We start from the raw sequence: 26,041 nt of genomic DNA on the forward strand, positions 1-26,041 counted from the left end.
GCCCCCCCCACCCAGAGCTGGGCCTGACGCGGCGGTGGCTCATGCGCCTTTCCGCCCCAGCCTGTTGCCACGGACCACACGTCTCATCCATGCTGCCTGGCCCCTCCCCCCGCCCCGGGTGCGCCCCTCCAGCTTGCCGGCTCGGGTGTCTGAGCGGCCGCGCCCGCGGGCCGTCCGCTCTGACTGGCTGCACCGCGGCGGCGGGCGGCCCGTGGGCACACACACCCTCCCCGCGCAGCCAATGGGCGTGCGCGCGTCACTGACCCGGCGGCCCGCGAGCCGGCAACCCCTCAATAAGCCACATTGTTGCACGAAACTCCAGCGCAGGAGTCCCGGGCCGCCGCTAGCACCAGCGTGTCATCGAGCCGAGAAGATCCGCGGGCGAAAGCAGCGCGCGTGTGAGCCGGAGAAGTCCTGTCGCCCTAGTGGAGCCAAGCTGCTATTCTTCTCAAGTTGAGCCTTAGTGATTCTGTGGCTGAAGTTAGTACCTTGACAGTGGGGCATCCCAGCACGTCGCTGGCAGTGATTCTTGGTCCTTCAGCAGCTGTGACTATCAGAACCTGTTTTTAGAGACCCGAGACCCTGCAGCTGGGCGCGCCATCGTGCGCCTTCTTTGTGTGCCTCCCGGACTCACCGCTCCCGACCGGGCCTCCAAGCCCGGCTACAAAGCGGTCACACCGCGCCGCCCTCCTCCCCCGCACGCGCTCCAGCCAAGGTTTCCCAGCTCGGCGCCGTCGGGCCGCGGCAGGATGATCGCCTCGCATCTGCTCGCCTACTTCTTTACGGAGCTCAACCATGACCAAGTGCAGAAGGTAAGTAAGCGCGGGCGGGGGCGGCTGGCTCGCCTGACAACGTTGCTTTGTCCCCGGCCCTCTCTCCGGGGTCCCGGCCGGCTGGGACTCTCCTCTTAGACCCTGCGGGGACCCGCTTCCTCCCCATTCCGGCCCGCGGACGCGGAAAATATCAGCGCGGCGGGGAAAGTCCTGGGCTGGAGGAGCCACGTCCGCTAGGCACGGGCAGACGTGTGCGCGCGTGCGAGGCTCCGGGGCTCGCGCACCGCGCGGCTCTCCCTCTTTGCGGCCCTGCGCGCGCTCGCGCTTTTTTTTTTTTTTGGAGGGGCGGGCCACCCGGCACGTAGTCTTTGACTGCTGGGCCCACGTGGGAGGAGCCCCCCTTTCGCAGCCTGAGTTCCGGCCAGAGCACGTGGGGAGAATCGTGGCGGGGGGGTGGGTTGGGGGAAGGCTCCGCTGCCGCGCGGGGTTGCCTGGGTTCCTCCCGCGCTAAAGGACCACATTTTGGGGACCTACGATTCCCCCTAGCGTTCCTCACGGCCTTGCGGAGGTGGGCTTGGGGAGAAGACCACGCGGGAACAAGCTGGGAAAGGGTCAGAGAAACTCCGCCCGCCGCACCCCTTCCCCGGAACTGAGGCGCCCGGAACTGTGGCTCCGCGAGGGGCGTACGCCCCCCACCACGCCCACTCCCAGCGCCTGCCTCGGGGCCGCCCCGCCTTGAGTACCCCATCCTCGGGCCCGCCTCCAAATGGGGGGCGGACTTTGGATGTTACTTCTGGTGTACCTAAAAGTTTCTCCGAGAGGACCAACACCCCCTTTCCCCCTCTTTGCCGTCTTCCTGGAGATTTCTGTCCTTCTTAAAACGAGCTTTTCCCTGTCGTAAGCCCCGACCTGTCTGCCCACTTCTGTCTCAGCAGCACCCCGCCTAAGTCCGAGCTCTTGCTCGGGCCAGGTCTTTTACGTAAGACAAAGCCTCTGGCCCCGCCGGGGAGCCTCGCTCTCTGTGCCTCTGGGTATGGAGAGGGGGTGGGGCTAGGCTGGGCCCCAGGCGCTCTCTGGGGAGAATTGAGTTTCTGAAACGCTCGGGATTTCGGGATTGGCTCCTGGCCCTGGGCCTCAGCTAGGACTTGAGACGAGAGGGTGGGCTGAGGCGGGGGTGGAGGGTGTCCAGATCTGTGAGTCAATGACAGCGTTGCTCAATTACATACTTGAAATATCTGTATCTCAATGGGAACACATTTTTGGGCAAAAGTTTTCACATTATCTTTCTGTGGGGCGACCTGCTCATACTCCCATTCTGGGGATCCTGAGAGCAAAGGAGAGGAAAGTGGGTTGCCATCACAGGATTTTCAAAGCCGTGGCAGATGAACCCCAAGATACCATGACATTACTTAGCCTCAGACTGGAGTAGGGAGCAGACGGCCGCTGGTTTAGTTGAGTTTTAGTCTGCTTGTAAGTGGCTGTTACTTTCTAACTCAATCCTGGGATAAGGCTCTGCCCTGCACTTTAATTCAGTTTATTTAAGAACGTGTCTGTGATCCGGCAGGACCTTGGCAACTTCGTTGGGCTTCTTTGCCCAAGAAGTGAGTTAACCCTTGTGACTGTCATCTCTTGGCAAGTCCCAGCTGGAGGACCATTAATTCAGGAGAGGTCTTCTCAGTTGGGTGAATATTGCCCCAGGACATTTAAATTTACTCACCCCCTGTCCAGAGGAAGGAACCTAGGACCACAAATTTACCCTCCCCCAAACCAGAGGATGGAGGCTAGGACTGGAACCTTCCTGGCCTGGAATGGGAAGGGGTCATAGCTTTAGTCCCAAACTGGAATGAGAATTAACCAGATTATGTAGAAATGAGTTCTAATCTCTGTTTTGTGGTTTATTAACCACAGGACTCTGAGCAAGTCACTTTGCTTCTTTGGACTGCCAATTTCTTTTTGTAAAGCAGGGATGACAACAGCAACCTTCTTCACTTTAGGAAGTTGTGATGATTAAGCACAGCAATGTGAAAAGGTCTTTCTTGTAGTCTTCTCTACATTTGCAGCCTGTCAAGTGTCTCAGGGACACTTGGGTGTATTTCCTCCAAATTACCAATGGGGGCAGAATTGAGTCAGGCCTTAACTGAGCAGGTGTGGAAGCTGGGACTTGGCCTCCCAGCTTAGGTGAGCAAAGCTGCCTGTTTCCAGCAGCAGTTAGGAAATAGGGAGAGAATCAGAGAGAATATTTTGGAAGGATCTTTTAAAGTTGCTACTAGAAGGAAGAATTAGGAGAGAAGGTTGAAGCTTGAGTTTTACAGTCTTTTGAAAAGGCCTTGATTTGAACTCTTCTGAAATCCCTATCATTTTACATAATCTGGGTTGTAGACTGAGGCAGGGAAAGTTTAGGTTCACCTGCCCAAAACTAGCCCCATCATTATCACTTGTTCCCTGATAGACAAGCCCAGTGTTTTGTGCTGATTGACACTTTGAAACTGAAGAGCAAACACATAGCATTTACTATGAACCACGTGGTTTTAAGCTCTTTACATATGTTAGCTCGTTAACATTCATAACAACACCATGAAGTAGATACTATTAGCAGCATCCCTGTTTTACTGGTAAGGACCTGAGGCACAGAGTGACTTGTTCAAGGTCACTAGCTTTTTTGTAAAGGCTGGAAATTGAAGCCGTGCATTTGGGCTCCAGAGGCCCATGCTCTTGACCACACCCCCTGCCTCTGGGACCATCAGAAGACCCCATCCTGACCCGTGTCTGTGTTCACTCTTGGATGCTGGCGGCACCCTCACCCAGCATGTCCAGAAATGCAGCTAGCTCTTCTCTTGGTCAGATTAGTGGCACCAGTACCCTCTGATTATTCTGACTGGGAGCCCTGGACCCATTTCACTGACTTTCCTTTCTGATTGCTTTACCTTGGTCAGCTGGTCTCTGGGTTACTTCAGAGGCCTCCTAGGGTTTGTTTCCAGTCTCTTTCTGGAGCCAGACTGGATCATTTCAGAAGACTGCGTACTATAACTTATATGTGGAATCTAATATGACACAAATGAACTTATTTATGAAACAGAAACAGACTCACTGACATAGAAAACAAACTAATGGTTACCAAAGGGGAAAGGGGATGGGGGAAGAATACATTAGGAGTTTGGGATTAGCAGATACAAGCTACTATATATAAAATAGATAAACAGGGGCTTCCCTGGTGGCGCAGCGGTTGAGAGTCCGCCTGCCGATGCAGGGGACACGGGTTCTTGCCCCGGTCTGGGAAGATCCCACATGCTGCGGAGCGGCTGGGCCCGTGAGCCATGGCCGCTGGGCCTGTGCATCCGGAGCCTGTGCTCCGCAACGGGAGAGGCCACAACAGTGAGAGGCCCGCGTACCGCAAAAAAAAACAAACAAAAAACGATAAACAATAAAGTCCTCCTATATAGCACAGGGGACTATATTCAACATCCTGTAATAAACCATAATGGAAAAGAATATAAATATATATATATATGTATAACTGAATCACTTTACTGTATACCAGAAACTAACACAACATTGTAAATCAAATATACTTCAAAAAAAAGACTGTATACTGATTGCTCCCTGACCCCACCCCCCACCTCAGCCTCATCTTCTCTAGCTGCATTCCCGAAGACTTGAATCACCATTCCTCTAAATGTCACACCTGGTCACACTAGGTGATTTTGTGTGGCATTTGTTTCATTCCATCATACACTGGAGTTGGTGGTTACAGGGCAGGGAGAATCCTAGCTGTTCACCTTTACAGCCAGTTTATGGCCACTGGTGAGGTGTTCAGTGAGTCCAAGAATGAAGGAGTGGACCTTCCTGGGGAAAGAAGCAGAACAAGGGTGAGAGGCAGCCGGGGGTGGGGGGCGCTGGTACTGAGCTGAAGGGGTGGGTATCCAAGGGTTGGGGGGGGCGCTTGGAGGGAAAGACAGTGAGCTATTCCCTCCCCAAGGCCTGAGGCTTGGCGTGAGACTGATCCTGAGGGGAAAGGGAGGCGGGGAGAGAGAGGGGGAGAGAGAAAAAGGGTGTCTACTGTCCTCCAGCAATCAAGGGTTTTTGTCCTGTCTGGAGAGTTAGAGGATTCTTTTAATTAATTGAGCTATAAATAGTATACAAGATACAGGATTTTTGTCTCTTAAGAATGAGAATCAGGATTAACCATGGAAGTGAAATGAAGTATACATGCCTTCCTTTAGCCATTAACCGATTATTTTAACACACACAGACTGGCGACATACAATCTTGGAATATAGATAGTTCACTTGGGCTCTTTACTACGTTAGTGAGGGGTAGCTTTCAACTCTGGAGTTAATGAGGGGGGAGAATATCTTGGAAGCAGAAAGACTCAACAGAATCCCCAAGAGATAAGAGTTTAATGTTTTTTGAGAACCTACTGTGGGTATAGTTACTATGTGGGAAATTGAGACTAAGACACCTTTCAGCTGTCTGGTGAGATGAGGCTCTAGAAATAGATACTTTACATCCACTAAAAGGTCATGGCAGTCATTCCCATGGGATAGGGAATTAGGGACCTCAAGGGAATCTCAACTGATATTTTTTGAGCACCTACTATGTGCCATTAATCTTCAGATAGGGGATGAAAGTATGGGAGTAAAGTACTGACTAAAACCTTAGTAAGATTATTTTTGGCTGACTTAACTGACATTGACAGGTACAATTTGCCTCATTTGTTCAACTTAGTATCTTAGTACCAAGTCTCTTTCCTGCTCCGAAGACAATTGATGGTAGCAGGAATATTTTGTAGCTTTTACTAATCATCCATTTGTTTTGTATTGTCAAATTTCTATTTCAGAGAGCGGCCAAGAAGCACTTTTTTCTTTACCCCTGAATGAATTAAAATTCTCTCTGGGGCTTCCCTGGTGGCGCAGTGGTTGAGAGTCCGCCTGCTGATGCGGGGGACACGGGTTCGTGCCCTGGTCCGGGAAGATCCCACATGCCGCGGAGAGGCTGGGCCCGCGAGCCATGGCTGCTGAGCCTGCGCGTCCGGAGCCTGTGCTCCGCAACGGGAGAGGCCACAACAGTGAGAGGCCCGCAAAAAAAAAAAAAAAAAAAAAATTCTCTCTGAGGCTCCTCAGACAAAGCCAACATTTTTTTTTTTTTTTTTAACATCACTTTTCAAAGTTGAACTTTTCTAGCACCCTGAGGAGTTTGAGGGCAGCTAGGGACCCTTTTCCAGGGAGACTCAAAACAACACCAACCGCAACAGTTTTCTCAAAGTCTGGCAGCCATAGTAAGGAGATCTGATATACTGAAAGAGCTCAGGAACCCCAGAAAACTGGCTTCCTTTGTTCAGATACTTCCGGTTTAAAAGATGGCTCTTGATAACTGGTTCCTCATTATCATTGTTGAGTTTTGAAGTCAGCAAGTTTGGTTTGTTTTCCAACACTGTGTGTTGTCTGTCTTTGACTTTCCAAAGTAGTGGGGGTGGAGGTGTGGCAAATCAAATCATGGAGTTCGCTGGCTGCAACTTAATATCTTACACCATAGATCACAGGTAGATGTTCCTGCTTACCTCTAAAGCAGGTCTCTCAACCTTGGTGCTATTGACATTTTGGGCTGGATAATCTTGTGAGGGGCTACCCAGCCTATCATAAAGAGCAAGAGTTTTTACCCTACCCAATTTACAAGGGCGAAGCCTGTGGGTTTTTTTTGTTGTTGTTTGTTTGTTTTTTAACTACTCCTTTAGAGCAGTGGTTTTCAACTATTAGTGATTTCATCCCCCAGGTGGACTTTGGTGGTGTCTGAAGACATTTTTGGTTGTCACAGGCAGGTGGATGAAGATGTGTTTTTGCATCTAGTAAGCAGAGGCAAGGGATAATGCTAAACATCCTACAATGCCCAGGACAGCCCCCCTGCCAAAAAAAAAAAAAGACTTTTCTGACCCCAAATATCTATAGGTTGAGAAACTGCATCAGAAGAACATGGTCTATCCCCCATTCCAGTATTATAGTGCATTGCTAATGGTCATACAGCTACTTAGTAGTAGCTGCAACTAGGACCATAGTTCTTAGCTCTCAGTGTGCCATGTCATGGGATAGTCATGGTGGGAAGTGGCCTTTTACAAAAGATGAATTTAAGGTGAGGTCTGCAGACCACAGTAGTTAGCAGATGTCCATGACCCCTGGCTGAAGTGTGGGTTACCTGAGTAACTGTTTTTCTGTTTTCAGCCAGAAACATGTGGGCAAGGTAAGCACTCCAGGAAGCCAGTGGGAGAGAAGTTTGCTCAGCTGACCCCAGGAGAACCTCACCCTGGCTGTTGCTGGGGTTTCCCTGAAGGCCAGGCATCTTCCAGGCTTCTGAACAAGGCAGGCATGTGAGCTGGTGGAACTCCTATCTCAGGGACAGTCCAGCAGTCACTGGGAGAGGCTGTGTGCTGAGAAGTAGAGCCAGGCTCCCTGGGGTGGAATCCTGGCTCACCACAAACCAGCTGTGTGAACTTGGGCCAGTTATTTAACCTCTCTAGGCCTCAGTTTCTTCCACTTGTAAAATGGAGAGTGGATAACACCTTAATGGGGTCTTTGTAAGGATTTAAGAGAAAGTGAATATATGTGACGTTCTTAGAGCTGTGCCTGCTACATACCCAACATTTTATGTGTCAAATATTAGTACATAGAGATAGACACACTCTCGGATACCTGACTGCGCTATCCATCTAAGGCAGAAGCAAAAGGGGCCCCGCTTCTTTTTTCCTAAGGACTTTTAGGGCGTAAGGGTTCTGGCCCATTTCTGTTCTCTGTCTTACGTTGGATTAGGGCAAAGGACAGGGCGGACAGAAGGATGGAAAGTCCCTAAAGCTGAGGAATAAGGAAGCTTCCTCACTGCCCCGTCCAACGTCTAAAGCCTTCTCTCTTCTGGGCATAGGAGACCCATTTCTGAGCTCTTCCTCTAACTTGCTTTCCTTCTGGTCTTCTGGGGATACAGCATCCCCATTGGGTGGAGGGGGGCGTCTCTGGGTTGCCTGGGGCATTTTGGTGCACCTCAGCTTGAAGCGTCCTCCTTGGGAAGTCATGAGAGACAAAGCTTCACTGAAGAGTCACAGCATTTTTCCACCCCTTTTCCCTGTAGAAGTCTAGTTCGCTCCCTGTCGGTACCTCCCCTGGAGGGCAGAATCACAGGGGCTCCAATGGCAGTTGCTGAGGCCACTTATGCTGAAGTTGGCCAATGAGATGCTTGCTCACACTTCCTCACATCTGCCCCAGACTCTGGCTTCCCACTGGGGGAACCACTTGAGGTGCCTTGTGCTGTTGAGTCATAGGACCGGGTCATGGTAGGTTTCAGTCTACTGACCCCTGGAGTTTCAATGAAGGGAACAGTCATTCTCACATTTTCTGGCACATTGAATGGAGAGTCCTTGGCCATCTTGGTTCTCAGCAGAGAGCCCTATGCCCCTCATAGGTAGACTCTGGGCCCTTCTGACACTGCGGTGCTTGGGGTTCTTGACAAAGCCTGAGAGGACCCTCTGTGTGGAACCCACTCTCTACTCCCCCCATCCCTGTACAGCCTTTGTCTTGTCCAAACTTGGTTGGGAGTCTTGGTCTTGTTTCCATGGGAGCAGGAGCTAGACAATCTCCTTTTCCTTGAAGTGTCATGCTTTTTGCACTTCTGTCTGTGGATCTCTAAGTAATTCCTTAATAGTCCTTCCCTGGAGAGTGAGTCAGACCCGAGACCCTGGCTCTGGGAGCCCTCGGTGCCCACCCACCTCACCCAGCCTTCCTGCCTCTTCTCACCTTTAGCTCAGCATCCCTGCCCGGAGGCCTGGAGACGGTCTATGTTCTTGGAAGGCCTTGTTCCCAACCTCTTCCTTCTGGCTTCGCCATATTGTCTGATAAAGGAATGAAACCAGATAAACCATTGGACAGCTTTGATTTGGGCTAAGTAAGGGAATTTGAAGCTGTCACTTTTCCTTTTTCCCATTTGAGGGAGAAAAGCTCCTCCTGCTTCCTCCCATGTTTTCCTCTCTCAACCCCTTCGAATGGAGCCTTCCAGCCATGTCCCACCAGTTCTCTTTTCCCCTCAATTCCCAAAGGTCTTAAATTAAAAAACATGTACACCACTTACGAAGTGCTGGGCTCTGTCTGTGAACTCTACTACAACTCAGGTCATCCTCAGGCAGCCCTCCAGGGTAGACATTATTATTACCTATTATTCAGATGAAGACACCAAGGCACAGAAAGGGACAGTACCTTGCTCAAAGGCAAGCCAGAATTCAAACCCAGGCAGTATGATTCCAGAGCCCAGGCCCTTAGCCCCAGTGTGGGGCTGCCTGGGACAACTGGAGATAGCCAGTTGTCTTTCAGTTTCATGGGATTATCAGTCCGGGGTCAGTTGGGAAGGGACCTTTGAGATCATCTCGTCCAAATCCTTTATTTTGCAGTTGAGGAAACCAGGTGCCATGTACTAAGGGACCAGCCAAGAACCCAGTTTCTCCACCATTTCCTGAAAGGAAACCCAGATTCCTTTCAGCACCATTGGCATAGAATGAGCTCTTCTCATCATTCAGGTGTGGGCTCCCCAAGAACCATGAGCAGGATTTGCTTTGTAGCCTGTACCTAAGGTGACCCTATAATTTATTGTCCAAACTGGGCCACTTTTGAGAGTAAAATGGGACACTGTTAACAGTTATGGTGCTACCACACTGTAAACAGATTGTCCTGGGCAAACTGGGATATATGGTTGCCCTGCTTATGGTGGGTGTGTCTGAGGTGGGTTGAGTAGACTGGGAAGGTCGGGGCTGGACATGGTACAAGGAGACAGACCCAAAGTGATTTGGTCCAGCAGGTGGACAGTTGGCAGCAGACAAGAGTGGGGAGTTCAGATGCCCCTGTGGGCATATGGGCTCAGGGGCAGACTCTGGTCCCTGCCATGGGGCTGGCCAGAGGGGGGCAGAGTTCAACCCCTAGGGGATCTGGGGTACTGGCCAGGGCAGCCAGGTAGATGGAGAGGAAACTCTGCTGCTGCCAGGATCACATGCAGTGTGGACCCAGGCCTGAAGAACAAGGCCAGGCTCTGAGCACCTGGGCGGTCTGCAGTAGCCAGCTCTTCCCCTGTACCCAAGTTACTCTCTCACTCTTCTCCTCGGCATTCCTGTCACCCCTTGACGTCACCATAACAAATATGTCTTGAGCATCTGCTGTATCTCAGAACTGAGATAGTTCTGGCCTCACAAATATGAAGCTGGGGACATGTAGTCAGTGCCGTTTAGTCCTCTGGGACCAGTGAGAGCAAGAGACACAAGTGTCAAAAGTGTGGTAGTATAACCAGCTGGGAATTTGGGGAAGGTGTCTGGGGAGAGGCCGTTTGTATGGGCCCTGAAGGACAAGTGGGAGTTTGTTAGGCCAGAGTGGGGGACCATTCTAGGCATGGGGTCAACACACATGTTTAACCTTTTCAAGACAAAACCTCCTCAGAATTGTACTGATGTGTGTGATTTAAGTGATTGTAAATCTGTCTTTTGTTCTAGTGAAAGAAAGTGCTTACTCTCTGTCCTTACTCCTTCAGTTTATAAGAACTTGTTGACATATTTGCCTCCTACCAATAGACTGAACACTTGCAGGCAGAAGGGTCTTCTTTATCCCAGTATCCTCAGCACCTGGCGCTGGCACACTCAATGTAGTGCTCAATCATTATGTGTGGACGAATGGGGACATATTATTCCTTCGCACTGCTGCTCCATAGTCTGAGGATAGGAGGGTCCCGGAACAGGCATCCCAAATGCCTGTCTCCTGGACCCCAGACAGGTGCTACTGCCTGAGGTCTGTCTGTCTGGCTGTAACTCGATGCAGCCCAAGAACTGGAAGAACAGGAAACCCTGTGACTCACGGTGCAACAGGATCCTGGAGGAGTGGCCTGTAAGCCTCCTCAGTGAGCTCCACACTCACCCTGCACTGCTCCAGCCATGTGAGTACACAGTGCGTCAGCTGGAATCTCCCTGAGGTGGCGCGCCGCCCTAGTGGGGGTCCGCCTTGTCCCATCTGAAAAAAGTGTCGAGGCAGATCTGTCACTTTGTTAGCTGCGTTTCAGAGGACAGGAGCCTTAAAGAATCCAGGATCTGCTGTGTCTTTCTCTCCCCAATTCATCCTTTTTTTCTTTTTTTAATCTTATCGGAAACATCTGGCCTTGGCTTGGCAACATTACAGGATAAACTTGCTGCTCTTTGCGCAATCTTGGTCCTCCCAGGAGGAGTCTGTGAAGACATTATTATTAATGAGGCCACTGACAGCAGTTACCTAGCTTTCCCTGTGTGGGCACACCTATGCCCCAGGTTAGGGCACTCATCTGGCCACTGGATGTTATGGGTCCTGTCAGGGACTTTGGCCTATGGCTTGGGGAAGCTTCTTCAAACCTTGGTTTCCTTGTCAAAGATTTGCAGTAAAACACTGGCAAAGGAATAATGGAAGATATGAAATTCTTTTGAAACTAAGTTGCAAGCATGTGTCAGCACATAGAGTCACTGGAAGGCTGTGTATGGCTGCATTTAGGTTATGGCTTTCCCCTCTGATCGGACCTCTTTGGCCCTACCATGTGAGTAGGTAGACTAGGGCCTAATCAGTGCCTTGTCCTTTTTCCTTCCTATGTTTTTAAATAGAAGTATAATTTATATAGAAAACTGAACACACCAGGTAACCACCACCCAGATCCAGTAACAAATTATTACCAACAATAGCAGGTATACCCCCCACTAAATATAATCACTATCCTGACTTATACCGGCATAGATCTGTTTCTGTACTTACTATAAATGGACTCATATCATCTCTTCCCTTTTGTATCTGGCTTTTTTTTACCCAACTTTATATTGTGACATTCATCTATATATGTAGTTGCAGGTGACGGTAAGTACTGCCTTCTCATTGCTGTATAGTACCCTGCCCCTGCCTCTCTAACCCTGTTTTGACTATAGTGGAATTAAAGCAGATGAGACTAGTCAAAGCCCTTCACTTCAAGAGGGTGTGATCCTTCCTAAATTTCTTTCTAGGAGGCTAGGTTGGATCCTTGGAGTCTGCTCTAATATATATATATTATATATATATATTATATATATATATATATATATATATACACACATATATATAATATACATATATATTATATATATACAGTATATATATAATATATATATAATATATATATACACCTGATTGTATCTTTAGGACAGAAACACGAGTGCTAGGAAAGCTAAAATTCAGTCAGTTGGTGTGCTTGAGGTCTAGAAGAAGCTAAAATGTAGGAATTAGCTAGTGTTCATTCAACACCTCCTGGAGAGAAGTCTCTAGGTACTAAATCAGAAATACCCAAAGACTGGAGAAAGAAGTCCAGCAGTGCAATAATGCCTCAGGGTGTCCCTGGGTCCTTGGCTCTGACTATGCTTATGGAGTTGCTGTCTTATCCAGTTTGGTCACTTGAATTCACCCTTCTACCAGGAGGGTGGGTTCTAATTAACCCTTCTACCAGGAGGGTGGGTTCTGTAGGGATGACTGATGAGCATTTGCTCGATCATGTATTATTTAGTTTCTGCCTACTTATTAAAAGAATTAGGTGATATGGTTCAGCTTCCATTGAAAGGACTTCTAGAATAAGAGTCATGGAACAGGCAGGAATGATTATCAAAAAACTTAGTTCATTAAAGTCCAGTACAGAGCCCTGAGCTTCCTGATAGTCGAGGCAAAAAGGACAGCTCTCCTTTTTTCAGATAAATTTATTTATTTATTTTTGGCTCCTTTGGGTCTTCATTGCTGTGCGCAGGCTTTCCTTTAGTTGTGGCGAGCGGGGTCCACTCTTCTTTGCGGTGCGTGGGCTTCAGTAGTTGTGGCACATGGGCCCAGCGGTTCTGGCTCACTGGCTCTAGAACGCAGGCTCAGCAGTTCTGGAGCATGGGCTTAGTTGCTCCGAGGCATGTGGGATTTTCCCAGACCAGGGCTCGAACCCACAACCCCTACCTTAGGCAGGTGGATTCCCAACCACTGCGCCACCAAGGAAGCCCAGGACAGCTCTCCTTGAGTCAGTTGTTTTAATTTCATTGGCCTGAAGCAGGAAGCACAGTGACTCTGGGCAGCCAGACTTTCTCCTGACACTAAACCCCACAGAGGATTGACTGATCAGTGAACAACACAGCAACTTTACACAGTGGGGTGATCTTTATGATTCTTCCTTCCCATGATTAAAGGTGATAGGATTAAATCCTACTAATATGAAGGCATTGCAAAAGGGAGCTAATGCAATGTGGTGAGGCGAGTGGCTTTCTGGTTCTAAAGTTCATAACCTCCTTCTAGGATCTTGGGCTTGCCCACACCTTCTGAGCCTTTTCACATGATCTCCCTACTGTCCCAACGTCAACATACATCCAATGACATGTATGTTGGATATGTATGTTCTTAGCCCGGAAGAAATCTCCCCGGAATGCCAGTCTCACAGGCCACTTACTCATACATGTGACACTTCCCATGGGCTGCTTTGCATTGCTCTTGCCTTTCTTATCTCCTAAGACCCATCCCTCCATTCATTTCAGAGACATTGATTGAGTCTATAATGAGTTGAGTTCTGTGCTGTCTTGTAAAGTCCTAGAGAACAGGAATCCTGATTTCTTAAAAAAATTTAAAAAACATTTGTGTGTGTGTGTGTGTGTGTGTGTGTGTGTGTGTGTGTGTGTGTATAAAGTTGACCCTTGAACAATATGGGTTTGAACTGTATGGGTCCACTTATATGTGAATTTTTTTTCAATAAATATATTCTATAGTACTACATTACTGCATGATTTGCGGTTGGTTGGATGCATAACTATGTATAAGGAGTGCCGACTGTGGATTTTCCACTGTGTGAGGGTTGGCACTCCAACCCCTGTGTAGTTCAAGGGTCAACTGTATATATATTTAAAGTGTACAATTCAGTGGCATTAAGTACATTCACATACAACTATCACCACTATCCATCTCCACAACTGATTTCTTTTAAAATTATGTTCCTGTATACTATAGTGCTTTGCATGTAATTGGTTTTCAACATAGGCTATAAAATGAGAGAATCTGGGGTCAGCAATTCAGGGGTTGTATGATAGGAATCTTACAGATTTAGATGTTGAAACTTAAGGTTTCTTCTACACTTTCCTTTGAGACCTCTTAAGGTATTCAAGGTAGGATTTATAGCAGTTTATATAACAAAGTCTCAACGTTGGAATATTGTTCTTTTCTGGATGTAAGTAGTTTGATCAGGACCATTTCCCCACTGGGGCCAGATAGGGTGTCCTCACAATCCAGGGAAGGTCACTAGCCATTCAACTGAAATTGGCCTGCAAGGTGATATAGGCCCTTGGGGATGCTTGGGGGTAGGATTATCATTTATTGTTTCTGACAACAGAGTAAGGGATCTGGGTGATCCAGATTCTAGTGTCAACTCTGTGACCTTAGTCAAGGCTGTTACCTTGACCTCAGTTTCTCTGAGGTTCCTTTCTAGCTCTCACCTCCAGGCTTTCCTTGCTGGGCTTCCTCATACCAGGCTGGGGCTGTGTCTGCCACACCTGAGCCACTGCACTCTTTGAAGTGGAGCCTCTACAAGGGTGATATTCTGCTTCCTCCAACCCTTGCATCATTGCTATGACACAGTTTCCCCTCTTTAGTGCTAGTCTGGAGGAAACTGTGGGCATTTAAAGAGATGGGCTTTCCATGTGGAGTGTTATCTTATTTTATAAATAGTATGGGGTTAATTTTGTTGTTGAACATAAGTTCACGTGCCCGACAAACGGTGGGGCCAAATACACGGAAATGTTGGAGTTTGGAAAGGTTTGTTGCAAGGACCATGCAGGGAGAACGGGTGGCTCGTGCTTAAAAGACTTGAACTCCCTTGATTGTTTTCAGGGAAGAGTTTTCATAGGCAAATTTTGGGGTGAGGGCTGCAAGGTATGTGACTTTCTTCTGATTGGTTGGTGGTGAGGTAACTGGGCGGTGCTCCAGGAATCTTGGGCTGAGCCTGAAGTTCCCATCCTCCATCTGGATGGGGGCCTTAGTTCTTGCAGAAGAACTCAGAGGTAATTGTTATGTGTATCCCCTGAGGAGGAACCAGGACTCTGCTTTATCGCTTCACTATTGTTTCTTGACTGCTCCTCCTTTGTTTCTGCATTCCCTCCCTTCCCTAGTTAGTAACTGTTTGAATCTGCCCTTTAGAACTCTGCGAAAGCCTAGAAGGCTGAAGCCTTTTCCCCACAAACATGAACCAGGGCTCGGAAAGGCTTTTTTTTGTTTGTTTGTTTTGCAGTACGCGGGCCTCTCACTGCTGTGGCCTCTCCCGTTGCGGAGCACAGGCTCCGGACGCGCAGACTCAGGGGCCATGGCTCACGGGCCTAGCCGCTCCGCGGCATGTGGGATCTTCCCGGACCGGGGCACGAACCCGTGTCCCCTGCATCGGCAGGCGGACTCTCAACCACTGCGCCACCAGGGAAGCCCCGGAAAGGCTTCTGTACCTGGGAAAGCCCTAAAGGGCCTGCTTGTTTCCAGTTTCTCTTTAGAACTTCTCCTGCCTGTACCCACAGTTCTGTAGAGGAGGCAGGCATGGACTGGTGTGTCAGGGGAAGAAAGAAATTGACCAGAATTGCCCAATGAGGAAGTTGTAATCTCAAGATTGCTAAATAGATGTATCTAAAACTACTATCTCTCATTAGTCCCTTGTCTCTGGGTAGCCCCTGTTTTGCTAACCCCAATATGACTCAATAGGGTTAAGAAATGTCCTTGATCCTCTGAGGGTGCCCCTTGGCAGAGATGAGTCTGGCAGAAGAAGAGGAAAACGGGTAGAAAACAAGGTTAGATGGATGGAGAGCTTTACGTACGTCACCTCATTTATGCCAGTGACTCTGTTGTGAGTGCTAGTCCTCCCACTTTAGAGGGAGGAAACTGGGACTCAGACACCTGTACAAATGCTACAGCCAGGATTTGAACACTGATTTTTCTGATGCCACAGCCTGTACTTCACCACAACCAGCTACTAAATAAGGGTTGGCTGGACTGTCTCTACTTTGATAGTTTCCAGCAACTGAAATTCGTTTTCAACAAGTACAGGGTTTGTCTCTCCAACTCCCAGCGCCCAGGATCCACACAGGATTATTTCACACTTTAGCCTAATGTCTTAAGTAATGACTTTCAAAGATCCCAGGCAGAAAGTGGTAAAAATGACCTTGAGCAGTGTTGACCAGAACGTAGCCCATCATTATTACATTATTGACATGGTGGATACCAGCCAAAGGAGAGGGGGAGATGTTTGAGCACCCAGACAGACCTCAAGGTGTCAGTTTGATTAGTCTGGAATAGATCTTTGGAATTCTTAGTGTGTCATTGTAATGTGCAGCCAAGTTTGGGAACTATTATCCCAAGTGGCAGAATAGAGAATAGATGGAAATTATCAGAAAGTAGATTTATCTCAGATTGAGGGAAAGCTTTCTAATAACTAGAGCTGACCAACAGTAGAAGCTAACCAGCTTTGAGAAGTGGTGAGCCTGTCATGCTTGGAAGCATTCAAACCTAGGCCTGATGACTATTGGGGTGAGAGGAACAAACTAGGTAAACTCAAATGCTATGTTCAGTGGGATTTTGAGCTCACATTACCCCAAGATCCCTTATAAGAGTTAGTAGTTTTTAGCCATAGTCTTACTATGCTGTTTGCATTTGGTAACAGTAACGACGTTCTCCCATGACTTTGCTCCTTCCTTGCGCTCCCTCCCTCTGGCTGCACTGTGAGTGCAAGTTGGCAGGATTACGCCAAGTTCATTGCCTTCCTTCCCAATCCAGGAGAAAGGTCTCTGTATGGAGACTGCTTCTTGTTTCTAACTTCTCCTGCCCTTGGCCACCCTTCAGTCAACGCAGCAGTGCTGACCAAGGCTAGGTGGGCCTCAGTGGTGTGTTTAGGAAGCTGTAACATCAGGTGGTTAATCATCCCCTCCTGAGTGGCCCTAAGAAACTCAGGGAGGATGCATCATCATGCCCATCATCATGGCCCAAAGAGAAGAAGTTTGGACCAAGGTGCTACAGTTACATTTTTCATAGATGTCCCATCTCCTTTCTCTTAGTCTCATCTGATGGAGAGGAAATCAAAGCACTGAGGTCATCCAAGAAACTACAGGGCAGAGAGTGCCCTCCCGCACTAAGAGGGTCCACAGGAAAGGCGACGGTGGTGGTCCTAAGGGCCTGGCTTTAGAGCCAGACGCCTCCGTTTGAATCCTAGTTCTGCCCCTCACCAAGTGACCTGTAAGACAGGGATGTAGAAGTTTTACAGAAGAACAAGGAAGTCAAGTCAGTAAACCCATAGGATGGCTTCTGGCAGGTAAGAAATGCTTGGTAGATGTTTAGCTACTGTAACGATCATCATCATCATCGTTTTCATCTGTCACTGAACACTGAAAGATGATTATAATCTCTTGGGTAAAGGGCAACATGATTTGAGTAAAGTCTGACTGTTTAGCTTGTTAGGTTCTTTGAGAGTTAGGACTGGATTTCCAACAAGCCTTGGAGCAGTTTAAACGTCAGAGTTAAGTTACGCATGGCCGCTGTAGAGCTATGGCCATTCCATATCTGCCCTTCTGTGCCCATGACCTCACACTCCAAGAAGTGACGGTGCGGCCTCTTAACAAGGCAGTACAGGCTTTGCTTTCCCACACAGGAGCTCTCTTGCTTCCTTTGCAACATCCGGAGGCATCCATGGAGGTGGGGGTGGGTGGCAGTGAGGGCCTCTGGGCCTCTCTTCTCTTTGGGAAAGTAGTAATGTGGGAGCTCCAACTTAGTCATGTGTCAAACTCATGATAGTGTCTAGAGATATGTCTGCTGCCTTCTGATCTGCCAGGGCAGCCCCATGGGCCATGCCCTCCCCTGTTTGCCCTTCATATCTGTGTGGTGGGATGGCTGGAATAGAAGATGGCCTTTTAGTGGACATGGCCAGCCTGAATGTGCTGCAGTGCCATTGGGCCTGTATAGACCCTGCTGTTCAGCAGAGAGGGGCGTTCGTCAAGCAGAGCAGACAAGAGCACAGATGAGCTGGGCTGCCCTGTCCAGTCCTGGCTTAGCTTTTTGCACCTGTGTGATGTTGGGCATGTTGCCTTTCCCTTTTGGTAGAACGGAGGAGATAACACTACCTACCTCACAGGGCTGTTATGAGGATTAAATGAGTTAATGGGTATAAAACCTTGAAAACAGGTTTTGCTGAAGGGTTTGCTGTTATTACTGTTGCCTCTGAGGGCCTCTCAGGCTGTACCTGGACGTGGCTTGGCATTAGCCTCTGGTCTGGTGGCTGGGACTTTGTATGCTAGCACTGAGATGCGTAAGCCATAATGTAGTGTTCCTGGGCCAGCCCAGGCGTCATTGGGTCTGGAACAGGAGGCCTCTGGGGTGATTTAAGTTGCCTTGGGCTCAGAGTCTCCAGCAATTTGTCTCCCACTGCACTAATAGGGAGAGAACTTGTCTGAGGCTGTATGCTTTTTCCTCCTGGGAGCCTCAGATGTCATTGTGGGGGAGGCCAGCCTCCTCAGGAGCACCCTGGCTCCCCAGGATTGTAGGAAGCCCAGATCAGTGACCCAGCTTGGGGTGGGGGCTGGTGCCCCACAGCCCTAGGAGGCTAAGGCAGACAGTGGGCTCAAGGCAGTCGAGGTGCCAGGAGCCTGAAATCAGAAAACAGAATGGATGGTTGGAGTCGTCCTGGTTTAGACCAATGGAGTTAGATGTCTGCTGTAGCTCTTTAATAAAAGCTGGCAGCAAGGGAATTTGGGGAAATCCTCATTTCTGAAGATTTAAAACCCTGCATGACAAGCAGTGGTAGTGGTCATTGGCCAAGCTTTGCCCTTGGGAATCCTGGAGTTTTGAAGCTGGGAAGACCAGGGTCCCTTCTGGTCCCCCAGTCTACTGATGAGGCTGGGAGTACCAGGACCACCACCCTCATACCTTGAGGGCACAGCTATGACCTGGTCCAAGGGTCCTGATTGTACTCCTACCTTTGTGGCCAGCAGCCTTACCTGTCCTGGACACTGCTGCTGAGAACAGGGATATTGTGGAAACTTGTGCGCCTCCTTGGATGGATTTCTATCAGACGTTTTCCTGATAGGAGAAAACTGGGAATATCCATAGCCGGGGCAGATGAGAGCTTTCAAGAAACAGACTGTCTGAGGGGGACTTCTGTTGTTTTTCCTTCTCCTGGTGTTAAATCGGGGAAAAGTTCTTGTAAATTTATGTCGGAAGCAAGATAAATGAAATGACTAGGGTGAGCTGCCTCTGCCTCTGAGGTTGGGGGAGGTTGCTTTACCTCGTGTATCGAGCCTCTGTTAATGTGTCAGGCAGTGTGCTAGGCTCCAGGGATGCAAGGTGAACAAATAGTCATGGTTCTTCTTGCCCTTGGTGCTTATGATTTGGACACTAATCAATATGTATTTCCAAATTGGGGATGGTGTTGTGAAGGGAAAAGTCTGAGTGTGCAGAAAAAACAGTGAAGCCTGATTGTTTTATTAGGGAGAATAGAGAAGGCCTCCGTGCAGAGAGGCCTGAAGGATTGGTGAGGGACCCGCAGATGACGGGCGGGGTGAGGAGCTGTGGGGCATGGACGGTCTTCTAGGCAGGGAAGGGCAAGTTGGGTGAGCTGGGGGACTGAACCAAGGCTGATCTGCACAAGGAGTGCAGAGGCACACAGTGAGATGGGGAGTGGGAGAGGCCTGGCTATATAGGTAGGGCCTTGGAAGGATTTAGGGTTTGGTGCCAATGGGAAGACTGAAAGGCTTTAAGCAGGGGAATAGTAGTCTGTCTGGGGATGGAAAATGGATGGAAGAGGTAAAAGTATTGTAGAATTGGGGATTTTATTAGTCCAGGCAAGAAGCTATGGCTGCTTGGCCTGCGGTGAGGGGTAATAGGGTTGGTGTGACTGGCCTTACGAGTGTGGGGCAGGACAAGAGGTGAGGGCCAGTAATGAACCCCAGCTCCAGGTATGTTGCCATAGGCGTTTAAACTCAACCTTTCTGAAAAGAACTCTTCTTTTCCCTAATTGGCCTTTCCCCTGGTCCTTAACATTCTCCAGAAATAAAATTTAATTTTTAGTTTAGTTTTTTTTTTTTTCTTTTTTTAAAGACAAGTCCTGTCATAGAGTCTGGTTAAACGGTCTTTAATAATAACCTTCCGTACATAACAGATTTTATCCTTTTGAGGAGCTGAGTGATGTTCCATGATGTAGATGCATGCCATAATCCATTTAACATAGAGGTTGCTGCCCTCATTTTCCTCTTTCAGGTTGACCAGTATCTCTACCACATGCGTCTTTCTGATGAGACCCTTCTGGAGATCGCTAAGCGGTTCCGCAAGGAGATGGAGAAAGGGCTTGGAGCTACCACCCACCCCACTTCTTCAGTAAAAATGCTGCCTACCTTTGTGAGGTCTACTCCAGATGGGACAGGTACTATACCCCTGGGGGAAGGCTCTGGGTGCTCCATTGCCTGGGAGAGATTTGGGTAACTTTGCTTAGGGACCCAAGGAACTATATACAACAGTGAAGGTTCTTTGGTTTCAAGCCTCAGAAGCCAACCCTTGTTAACTTAAGCAAGGGTTAAGCAGGGATTTGAATGGAAGTCCTGGCAGTCAAGGGAGAAGTAAATCTTCGTCAGCCTTCCGGGGTACTGCTATCAGCCATTTGTTTCCCATCCATGTGCTGAGAAAGGCTGTTTGGCTCAGTTTGGGATTTTACAGCTTCACTGAGATTGCACACAATGAAAGTGATGAATAACAAACGTGCCTAATATGGTCACGGCCATAGGCCATGTCAGTCACTCTCGGGCCCATCTAACTGGCACATTCCACAGACTTGTTGCAGAAACAGTGTGGTATAGATTGTTCTAGACTGTGTTTTGAACTCCATGAATAAAGACTACTAGAAGTCCAAATAAAGTTGGAAGAATGTGAAAGAGACATGGTACATATTAAGGTATTAAAGGCTCTGAAACTGTGCAATTCAAACCTGTCAAGCTTTGTGTTATCCCCTTATTTGGATACAGAGTCTATTTCATGATGCACCGCCCAGCAAGTGATTTAATTAAACTGGAGAAAAGGGACTTGATGGAGACTGAAGTTGGAAGGTGGGTTGGGGCTAGATTCAGAAGGCCTTGCATGCACACCTGAAACATTGAGTCTTTCTTCAGTAATAGGCATTGGGGAGTCACTGAAAGTTTTTGAGGGGTGTGAGCAGAACTGTCTTGGTAATGCACATCATCAGCAGTTTATGTAGCATGGGGGAGGGGGGTGGTGATGGGTGGGTTGTAGAGCAAAGGGCATGGTCCTGGTGGAATGTAGCGGACAGAGGCCAGAGAGGATTCAAAGGTGATGCCAGGGTGTTGAGCCCAGCTGCCCAGGGGTGGCAACATCCTCAGAGAAGGGGACGGAACTAAGTCGTGCCAGCACTTTCACACAGTTTGTTTCATTTAATCCTCATGACAACCCTCCATTTTAGAGATGAGGTACCTCTGGGGCCACGAGGGGCGAAGGGTGTGGGATGGCTATATATAGAGGGTGAGAGAAAGAGCCCAGGGGGCAGCTGCCAGGGTGATGGAGGAACCAGGAAGCCCAGAGTCTGAGAACCGGAGGGACGACAGAAGTCCAAAATGCTTCCTGGTCGCTGATGAAGCATCTGCATCCGCAGAGAATCCCTGGGGAGGGGCGGGCGGGGAAAGGCACAGGACAGGCTTGTCTGCCCCACATGCCTTCAGTGTTTCCGTCACGTCTGTGTCCCTGAGGCTTACTTGCTTGAGAGCCTTCGGGGACCTGTTCGTCTAACAAGATTTTGTACCTTTCTACAATTTCTAAAAGAAGTATGTGTTTGCTAAAGCCTTAGAACCCAACGTTGAGGGTGTGACCTTGTTCAGGATTGTTCTGAGAGTGTGTGTCTCAGCCCTTCAAAGAACTTCTTGAGGTGAGGGGCCTCCTCCAGTTGTCGGATACCCCTCATGTGCCCTCTAGAATGGCACATTTACTACCTATCACTCCCTCTGACTGGCAGCCACACCTGCTTTTACTGTTTTTATTTGACATTCTGATAAATTTACTAGCTCCTTAAGACCAGGGACCTTGTCTTTATTTCAGGCACTAGCACTAAGCAAGTATCCTAAATATTTTCGAAATATATATTATGGGCTAACAGCTTTTCTGAGCACCTACATGTAGTAACTTATTTACTTTTCACAAAACCCTATAGGGTAGGTACAAATTTTAAGTACTTTTTTTTTTTTTTTTTTTTTTTTTAAAGATGAGGAGTTGGAAGCCTGGATGGTCAGATAACTTGCCTAAGGTCATATAGCTAATGAGAAGCTGAGTCAGGATTCAAACTCATATATGCCAAACGCCAGGCATCAAGACTGAACTTGATACATTATGTGTGTATGTGCACGTGTGAGCCTGTACACTCAGGACCAGAGGACGCATATGCTCAGTGGAAATTTTTTGAAATGGGGTTGGGAGTGGATGTCTGGCCTGGATTAAGTTTGTAATTACTTACTTAAGTGAGTAAGTTTGTTGGGGAGAACTAGGTATGGGGCCAACTTTTTCTATTCGCATTGTTTTCCTGAGATTGGAGCATGGAGACCTCCCACTGCCTCTTAGAGTTTGCATCCGTTGCTGTATTGTGTGGTCATTGAGTCTCTTTCCCTGACCTCGGGCCAGAGTCCTTGGAGCCTGTCTTTGTCCCATCTCTACCCACAGTGGAGCAGCAGGCATGATTTTGGCTTCTATGCATTTGAGTTGCCTGGACTGAGGACAGGCGCCAGAGGCTGACTCCTGTAGGCTTCTCGGGGTGGGAGGGTCCTGGTGCAAGACTTGTCTGCCTGATCTTCTTTCCACACAGAAGCAGGGAGATTTTACATGACTTTTGTGATACCCAGAGTACCTCTTTATAACCTCAGATTCTACAGTGTAAACGGAGACAGCGTGTGAAAGGAATACTGTGTATTGGGATGTTTTATTTACTTAAGCAGAGCAGGTGCCCCCTAGAGTACTAGAGACCAGACTGTAGGAAATGGGGCCCCCAGCCCTTTCATTCCTCATTTGCTGTGGGCCAGCTCCTCATCCCAGGTCTCTGGGACTCAGCCTTTTCTCCTTTGTAAAAATAAGAGGTGGATCCAGCAGTCCTGGTCTGTTCTACACATGTCCTGGAGGTAGCGTGTCAGTGTATTTATGCACAAAGTTCCTTGACTTACTGTAATGAGGGAAAAACCCTTTAATGTCCATCAGTTGGGCACTGGTCAATTAATGCAGAAAACAGTCCTCTGCAATGCATCATAAAGCATGAGATAGATTTATGTAAATTCATATTCTGTAAAATCACGTGTGTGATTTTACAGAATATATATATACACATCTATGTATATATGTGTGTACAGGGGTGTAAAGTCTCAAGGCTATGTATTGAGCTATTGGTAGTGTTTCACCTGGAGTGTGAGGTTGGCAGTGACTAGTTAAGTTGAAAATATATGTATATGACAACTAGCAATTCTACTTCCAACTATACCTTGAACAGATTCCCATGTGAACTCGAGGAGACAGGTCTGAGAATGTTCATGCCAGTGCCGCTTATAATGACAGCATACTGGGAACCGTTTATAGACTGTGCGTGTGATGGGATACAATATAGCATGTTACAAAAATGACCATGTATAAATATGGATACATTTAAAAAACAAAGAGTGAAAAATTGCAGAAGGACATGTACCTCATAGTAGTTGAATATTATTTTAAAAAGTCCTCTCCAAGTAATGCTCTATGTTGCTCATGGACACACACACATCCTAAAATTGTTAGGATATAAACTGGAAAATGTGTACCAGATAAATGATAGGGGTTGCTTCTGGAGAGAGAGAAAGAAAATGGAACTGGGAGGGGAGCCTGAGGGAATATAATTGAAAGTGCTCAACATCAAGGTTTTGAGTTTTGTATTTTGTTAGTTGGGCTGTGTGCTGTGGAGTGTGGCAGTGAGGGCCAGTGACTCTTCACTAGATAAAGCCTGTCAACAATGAACATTCTTCTTTTTATTGGCACCCCAGTGAAGTGCTGAGAGGAGAAACGCGAGAGCGGTTGTGTGCAGGGACCACTGCCTTTCCCTGGACGTGGTCATACAGCCTGTGAGGCTTGGCTGGTGCATCTGCTTGCTGGCCAAGGCCGCAGTCCCGGCACTGTTGCTGCTGTTGGTGACTGTGCTTCTCTTCTGCAGAAGGCTAGAGGCCTTGCTCAAGTGGTGCCTGCTGCAGGCTAGCCTTCCTCAGAACCTTGCTCAGCCCTTTCCAGTGTTACTTTTTCATATCTGGGAAGTTAAACCTCATATCTAAACCTCTGCTCTAAAGGGACTTAGTCAGTGGCTCTCTAACTTTTTTGGACTACATACTCACAGCAAGAAACACATACATATGAATGTTGATATACAACCAAAACAAGTTTCAGGAACTAATGTTTATTCTTTTTTTTTTTTTTTTGCTCTACGCGGGCCTCTCACTGTTGTGGCCTCTCCCGTTGTGGAGCACAGGCTCCAGACGCGCAGACTCAGCGGCCATGGCTCACGGGCCCAGCCGCTCTGCGGCATGTGGGATCTTCCCAGACCGGGGCACGAACCCATGTCCTCTGCATCGGCAGGCGGACTCTCAGCCACTGCGCCACCAGGAAAGCCTAATGTTTATTCTTGAATGTGACAGATCTATTATCTTCTTTTTAAAAAAATTCATTCATTCATTCATTCTTGGCTGCATTGGGTCTTCGTTGCTGCGCACAGGCTTTCTCTAGTTGCAGCGAGTGGGGGCTACTCTTCATTGCGGTGTGCGGGCTTCTCGTTGCAGTGGCTTCTCTTGTGGAGCACGGGCTCTAGGCGTGTGGGCTTCAGTAGTTGTGGCATGTGGGCTCAGTAGTTGTGGCTCGCAGGCTCCAGAGCTCAGGCTCAGTAGTTGTGGTGCACGGGCTTAGTTGCTCAGCAGCTTGTGGGATCTTCCCGCACCAGGGCTCCAACCTGTGTCCCCTGCATTGGCAGGCGGATTCTTAACCACTGCACCACCAGGGAAGCCCCAGATCTATTATCTTCTGTACTTTAAAACTGTCTCTAGTCAGGGCTCACTAATTTCTTTTTCAGCTTGCAGTGTGAAAGCCACTGTCTTAAACGCTCCTTACTCAGTTTTGTCCTGGTCAGACCTTTGTAAAATTGGCTCTTTCTTGCCAGGGGTGAGAGGTGGTTTCAGGGCAGTGTGTGGTGAGGGGTGAAGATCAGAATTCTAGGTTTAAAAGGGTTTGAATTCAAGCTGTGTGCTTTACAGCAGTTCATTTATGCCCTATTCCTCCATTTTCTCATTTGTAAAAAGAAGAAACATCAGAGGGTTGGCTCTTTGAGAATTAAGGGGGAATCGGTTATGTAACCTTCCCATGTGTGTTGTAAACCCAATTCTATGCAGCCACCGTGGCAAGACTCACAGCCAACACCGATTTTACTGAGAGAGGGTGAGTGAATCTCCCAGGTCCTTTTGATTGGAGGGAGCAGGTATGAGGGTTCATCCCCATCGTTGGAGGCCCTCCCTGCATTTTGGAGCAAGGGCCAGGTTCCAGCTTTCATAAATCAGGTCTCAGCTATTTAATGGTAATCAAAGACCTGGTAGAGAATGTGGGAGAGACTTCAGGAAGTTTCAGGCCATTCGTTTATGATGGAGGCTTCCATTACACACATGATATATGAACTTCCAAATTATGGTTTGAGCTCTCTGTGAGAAGAAAGAGAATGTCACCAGTCAGAACCCTGTGGGGGCTGATTTTAAAATATCTGTGCTTCGTAGACTGTGTGGACCATGCAGTGCAAAGAAACATAGCTGGCACAGATAAAAATGAAACTGTAAATGATCCAAGAATATCTTACTTAGGTGACTGAATTTGGTGTCAGCTGGTATGTACATAAAAAATGCTCCTTGGGCCTCCCTGGTGGCGCAGTGGTTAAGAGTCCGCCTGCCGATGCAGGGGATACGGGTTCGTGCCCCGGTCTGGGAGGATCCCATATGCCGCGGAGCGGCTGGGCCCGTGAGCCATGGCCGCTGGGCCTGCGCATCCGGAGCCTGTGCTCCGCAACGGGAGAGGCCACAACAGTGAGAGGCCCGCATACCGCAAAAAGAAAAAAAGAAAAAAAAAAAAAAGCTCCTTATTTGTTTTTTTCTCTAAGACAGTTTAAAAAAGTTGAAAGAATTGTATAATGAACATCCATATACAGACTACCTAGAG

At 48.2% G+C, this 26,041-nt stretch overlaps 1 protein-coding gene across 2 annotated transcripts in view; it reads left to right on the forward strand.

Moving 5' to 3' along the window:
• The first annotated feature begins 279 nt into the window (after positions 1-279).
• The window catches only part of HK2 (hexokinase 2), a 62,646-nt gene continuing 36,884 nt past the window's right edge, over positions 280-26,041 (forward strand). For both annotated transcript variants that reach the window (XM_060116812.1, XM_060116813.1), the window contains exons 1-2: positions 280-812; positions 20,054-20,216. In XM_060116812.1, coding sequence (XP_059972795.1) covers positions 750-812; positions 20,054-20,216 — 226 coding nt within the window. In that variant the 5' untranslated portion in view covers positions 280-749. The remainder of the gene's footprint in view (positions 813-20,053; positions 20,217-26,041) is intronic.

This window comes from Mesoplodon densirostris, chromosome 14 (genome assembly GCF_025265405.1).
Source record: "Mesoplodon densirostris isolate mMesDen1 chromosome 14, mMesDen1 primary haplotype, whole genome shotgun sequence".
NCBI lineage: Eukaryota > Metazoa > Chordata > Mammalia > Artiodactyla > Ziphiidae > Mesoplodon > Mesoplodon densirostris.